The sequence below is a fragment of the Misgurnus anguillicaudatus genome, chromosome 2 (genome assembly GCF_027580225.2).
Source record: "Misgurnus anguillicaudatus chromosome 2, ASM2758022v2, whole genome shotgun sequence".
Taxonomy (NCBI): Eukaryota; Metazoa; Chordata; class Actinopteri; order Cypriniformes; family Cobitidae; genus Misgurnus; species Misgurnus anguillicaudatus.
Window position 1 is genome coordinate 32164971 of NC_073338.2, and position 5787 is coordinate 32170757.

The 5787-nt window shown below is 37.2% G+C and overlaps 1 protein-coding gene across 2 annotated transcripts; it reads right to left on the minus strand.

Annotated features, from left to right (window-relative positions):
- Nucleotides 1–90: 90 nt before the first annotated feature.
- mffb (mitochondrial fission factor b) lies at nt 91–5631 on the minus strand. Of its 2 annotated transcripts, none has more exons than XM_055202680.2 (8): nt 5481–5631; nt 5197–5318; nt 4522–4736; nt 4254–4429; nt 2502–2590; nt 1145–1312; nt 755–842; nt 91–660 (listed from the first exon to the last, which is right to left on the minus strand). In XM_055202680.2, the coding sequence occupies exons 3-8, from the start codon at nt 4730–4732 to the stop codon at nt 529–531; spliced, it is 864 nt and encodes a 287-aa protein (XP_055058655.1). In that variant the 5' UTR covers nt 4733–4736; nt 5197–5318; nt 5481–5631; the 3' UTR covers nt 91–528. The 2 variants fall into 2 exon arrangements, with proteins under 2 accessions (XP_055058655.1, XP_055058656.1); XM_055202681.2 differs by having other exon boundaries at nt 5197–5288; nt 5481–5528.
- Between the last annotated feature and the right edge of the window lie 156 nt (nt 5632–5787).

Genomic DNA, 5787 nt, shown 5'->3' on the forward strand with positions numbered 1-5787 from the left:
AATTTAGCCTGGAAAGAGGTTAAATAAATATATTTGCAGGATTTCAGAAGGTACACTGCAAGATGTTCTGAAATTCATATGACAAAGATCATATACATTTACTTTTTATTTTTGGTTATACCCAATATTGTTTCATAATAAATAATAATGAATAATAATTATCAAATTTGAACTGAAAATAAGTATCAACATCCAGGTATTAACAAAAAATGAAATGGCTAATGCAATGACAGATCATTTACATCTATACATCTACACACTGCGCTGAACAATACTATCATCATATATTAAAACATTTACAAAAACAGCATAAGGATTGGTAATGCAACAACAATAACTACATCTGAGCATAATTCATACTCCTCTTAAACTTTCAATTATTGCAAGTGCAACTGAAAATGTGTAGCTTTATAATTTGTTTCACTTACACAGGAGCTAACAAAAAAGTGCAAAATACCAAAAATCTTAGCTGAACTGTATCTGAGCATTTAATACAATTTGAGCGTTTGTGTATTGTATATGAGCATTCTAGCGTCGCAGCCAGATCCAGGTGTTGACTACCCAGAATGCAACAGTGAGAGAGTACATGACCATTTCACGCTTGGCCCGCTCTTTATTCTCGAGCTCCAGTAGCTGAAGTCTTCTGTTCAGCTTTATGATCTGTTCAGTCAATTAAAACACATGATAAATACGCATGTAACATTGTATATCCAGCAAATGATGAAGAGTAACAGGTATAGGAGTGTGACGCTACCTGTCGTCGCAGTGATGCGGCATCTGTTGAGACGGCATCTTCAGGAATGTTCTCAAGATTAGCATCAAAATGTATAAGAGCTGTCCGACTATAATAAAAAAGAACATAATAGTTGCATGATTTCTTTATAACACTTAATTTACAAAAGCTGAACATGAGAGAACCTAAGTAACATTGTTGCCGTTCTTTAACACTTTAGTCTGCAGTACCAATTAGATACCGGGGATTAATCAAAGTTATACACAAATTAATAACTGAAGGGACCATTTAACAAAAAAAGTAAAAACAAAAGCCAAGTGAAGACTGCAAGGAGACTTTTGATTTTATATGTAAACTATGTAGTTTTACTTAAAGAAAATATATTCAAATATCAAGTGTGGGAGAGTTCACCTGCGGTGACTGTCGTCCAGCACCTCCAGGACTTGTTGATAGGCCCTGCGAGTTGTGTTCTTGACGTAGGTGAGAAGTCCACTGGCACTGTTAAAGTTCTGACTGTCCTCAGGGCTGATAAGAGGAGGACAGGCACGAACAGGACCACGAGACGGTGATGGGCTTGCACTAGAGAGAGAGGCATGTTTGTGACATAAATCCTATTCCCCTGTTTACTTACCTACCTGCTTATACACAAGACATCTACATAATGCTTGTTAAAGGGATAGTTCACCCAAAAATGAAAATTCTGTTATTTACTCTCATGTTGTTACATACCGGGATAATTTTTTTGTTCTGCTGAACACAAATGTACAGCATGTAGATATGTTAAGGAATGTGTGTATTTAGGCAGTTTTGGAGCCCTATTCACTTCCTTAGCAGAAAAAGTATTATGGAAGTCAGTGGTGCTCCAAAACTTTTATAGTATAATATCTTCCTTTGTGTTCGCCAGAACAAAGAAATTTGTACAGATTTGAAACAACTTGAGAGTGAGTACATGATGACAGATCTTTCTTTTTTTTGGTGAAGTTTTGTTAAAGGAATAGTTTATCAAAAAATGAAAAGTAGCCCATATTTTACTTAACCTCAAGCTATCCTAGTTGTATATGAATATATTACACTTAAAAAAATATTTAATAACTTTATATGGATTTGTTTTGGATACGCTCTTTGGAGTTTAAAAAAGTGGCGCACTATCCAATTCCATTAGTAAACTGAAAAGAACTAAGATACTATTTAACTCTTTCTGCGCCATAGACGAGTTAACTCATCAATTAAGAGAAAACGCTTACTTGTCAATGACGAGTATTCCCGGCTTTCCGCAATATCCCTATTATTATGCTCTTCCGCAACTTATAAAACCCAGAAGCATCGCCCTAGGGCAAACAGCTGTCTGTATAAGTTTTGAGGATCGCTCTGCATCTGATCTCTATCAAAAGTCCTTCACAAAAATGGAATTATCTCAGCTTTTGCTCAAAATTTTGATGTATTTGAAGTAACCTACCCATATTTGAGAGATGATAAAAAGAGAACTAATGAAGGCAGAATGATTTTTTGTTTGAAAGCAGAGGGTCTGTTCTTTCATTTGATATATTGTATGTTTATATAGACGGTTTCATCGGACGCACGTGCACTGACGCAATACATGTCTGGATCCGAACTTTACTTCCGGAATTTCATATTGGGGTAAACTTTTAAGTGTTAGCAAAAATTCAACCTTGATGTGCACGTCCAACAAACACTCCAAAAGAAAATAAATGGCTGGCCAGACAGTGATGATGACAAGTCAGTGAATGACAGGTGCCTGTGTACTCACAAATCGTGTTTGTTAAGTTGCCCACTGTGGCGCATCATTAAGTTCTCACTTCTACAGCGTTCTCTTCTTGACCTGAAGTGAGACTGCATCTAAGAAGAGGGAGAAAACAGCTGTCTTTTACACCTGTTGCACAAGGTTACAAGAGTAGGTTTACTCTTTACTTGTCTCATTTGGACTTCTTTCACCTAAACAAAACTAAAAAGTTCTGACTTATTCTTCCCCCAACAAATATCTTAGAGCACAGAAACAAATATCATTTAACTCTTTCCCCGCCATTAACGAGTTAACTTATCAAATAAAGAAAAAACGCTACCCTGCCAATGACGAGTATTTCCGGCAATCCGTAATACCGCTATTATCCCCAGATGGCGCTCTTCCACAAATTACAAAACTCGGAAGTATCGCCCTAGGGCAGTGTTCTTCATTGCGCGGCTCGGCAAGCTTTAATTTGTGGCTCGCATGGCAGTAAATAATATAATGATATGATCATGCAGGCATGCACCTTTTCTGTCTTTACTGCTCCAGACGCCAACTTTGTTAGAAAACCATACCTATTAGATCAAGATGCACGTCAAAAGCACGTTCAATCGCATGCAGCGCTTGCCCAGAGCGATCGTCATATGAAATCAAAGTACCGTGAGATCAGACTGCTTGTTATGCTTTCGAATTGCTCTCGCGGTACAATGTCACTCACCAACCGTTTTGTGCAGCGCGCATGAAATTACGAGAAAGGTGGCCCCCTGGTGGTTTGGGGGCACTGCATAAGCATATTATAAGAATGCTTAGCATTAAAATCCTGTTTTCGTCATTAAGGAAAATCATATTGTCTCAGTTACAAATTTGACTGGTAAATGATAAAGAATGATTTGCCCTTCTATTTATTGCATTGCAACAGATTGATACGCAGACATGCTATTTATGACTGTATGTAACTTTTGATACATTGCGGTAAAGGCGGCTCTCCTATTAAGCCTTACCTATCACTATCAGTGTGGCTCTCATGAAAAAAATAGTGAAGACCACTGCCCTAGGGCAAACAGCTGTATGTCTGTGTATGTTTGGAGGATCGCTCTGAATCTGCTCTATATCAAAAGTCCTTCTCCAAAATAGAATTATCTCAATTATTGAGTTTTTGAAGAAACCTACCCATATTTGAGAGGTGATAAAAAGAGAACTAATGAAGGTACTGTAGGATGAAACAGTTTTTTGTTTGAACGGAGATGGTCTGTTCTTTGATTTGAAATGTTGTGTTTTTATATATTTAAAGCGTAACATTTTCTGGAAGGCATCAAATTTTTGTGAAAATCATGAAAAAATGCTGGCGCTCACTGGCAACAATTTTAAAAAACACTGGCGGGGAAAGAGTTAAATGTAAGCAGTAGAACAAACATAGATTCTGTTTTTCTCCAATATCCTCAAAACCGACCAGAAATAAAGTAACAGAACTTAAATCAGAAATAATAAAATGTAAAAAAATTATAATAATCCTTGCCCTTTATAGTGTGGAGACAATTTCACACATAAAATGTTTTATAAAGTGTACTGATGGAGCTGGCTGATAGTAGGCACAAAATGTTTTATGTTCCCACATTTGTAAGTCAATGTGGATAAAAGCGTTTGCTAACTGAATAAATGTTAAGAGCTCTAGGGATACATAAGGCAAGAAAAGGTAGGAGAAACGCATTTAAAAGAAGGTAGTAATAATAAAGAGAGACTTTTTTTGCCAAGAACAAGGTTGTTATTCATTAATACCTCTTCTCTTGGTTGGGCAATGCAGTTGGCTGCTGGTTCCGGCTCTAGGAAGTCCAGGGGTTGATCACTGAGGGTCAGAACCCGTGGTGGAGTTTTCAGTTCGACTGTCTCTAAAGGCGTGGACTGAATCAGATCCAGATCTCTAGGTCTGTTGAAGCGAGCATCATTGCTATCTCCTTGATCAGTTAAAAAACATGCATTAGTAAGCCTCTGTTCTCCTTCTCCTTCTTTTTACTTAAAAAACAACCATTGCTTGATATGAGAATACCTGCAACTACAATCCGCTCTGGCACATGCATCATTGTACTGTCGGATCCCTCCATAAAAGAGCCAGGTGACTCCTCTGATAAGCTAGGGCCAATTTTGAGCCTCTCTGGAATCCGCATCTTTTGACTGATGCCCTCTGTATATTCGAGTTCATAATGGATGCGGTTTATCTCTGCCATTTCAGCAGAGGGTAAGAAGTCAGCCTCACTCATTCACCTGTAGATGAGCACAGAATATCACTTTTCACAATATTTTACAATTGCTATATAGGGAACAGTGCACAAAAGCAGTAACATGAGGTGGCAAGCAGACAGATTGATGTACCAATATAAATACAATTGGGTTGCATTGAAGTGACCTTATTACATAATGAAGATCTGAGGGTGATTACTTTAATTATCATACCGCAATGAACATTAGAAAGAAACAGATCTGCAAAACCTGAAATTATTGACATGTCACATTATGTCACATTAGCAAATATTACATATCTGTGTTTGTTAAAAAACAGTAAGGAAACAAACCACCCAGAGATTGGTTATATAAAGCTCTGACATTTTACAAACTGGTTAAAACGTGTGGTAAGAAAGAGCCGCATTACGGACCTCAGTGAAAACATGCTTGCTATCATTTATCGCCAGTAATACTCGAACTCAAAGCAAACATAGATATTTACCCGTTTTTTATCGCTGTCTGCACCTCGGTTGTAACAGATGTTTCGGTCACACTTTGTAGAGTGTGGATGTTTTCATTTAACCACTGTAAATCCTTGTGATGACCAACATAAAGTGCACAGCTCTGTAATAACACCCAATTCATTCATTTGCTAGCTGACAACTGGTTAATTAACTCCTCAAATGTTGTGATGTTAAAATGTTATGGTAAGTGATCAAAGAGTTTAATGTTTTTCATACATGCTGCCACATAATCTAAAATACTATTTGATATTTTGATTATTACCACCAATGTTTTCCTAGTAGCCACCGCTAGTATCACTCACTTCCGGTTACTGTTCATACGTACGTATATGCTACGGATCCTACTATAGGGAAGGCCTGTTTATCAATGTCGAAAATGGAACATAAATGGTGCATTGCAAATTTCTCTCCAGTGGTCAAAACTATGCAACATATGTAGTGCGAATAGTTACCAGACATTTACAAATAGCAGAAAATTTGTTAAAATTTGATCAGAAACCTATTGGTGTGACGTCACCATTTATAATTATTAATGAGTTGAATGTGCGCATGCCCTGAACACGAGAAAG

Excerpts from the sequence above, each read along its gene's own strand:
- mffb (XM_055202680.2), bottom strand. The coding sequence starts at position 4,732 with ATGAGTGAGGCTGACTTCTTACCCTCTGCTGAAATGGCAGAGATAAAC. Across the intron at positions 1,313-2,501 it reads CAACTTAACAAACACGATTT|TGCAAGCCCATCACCGTCTC; the intron begins GTGAGTACACAG and ends CTCTCTCTCTAG. Across the intron at positions 661-754 it reads CCGCATCACTGCGACGACAG|ATCATAAAGCTGAACAGAAG; the intron begins GTAGCGTCACAC and ends TTGACTGAACAG.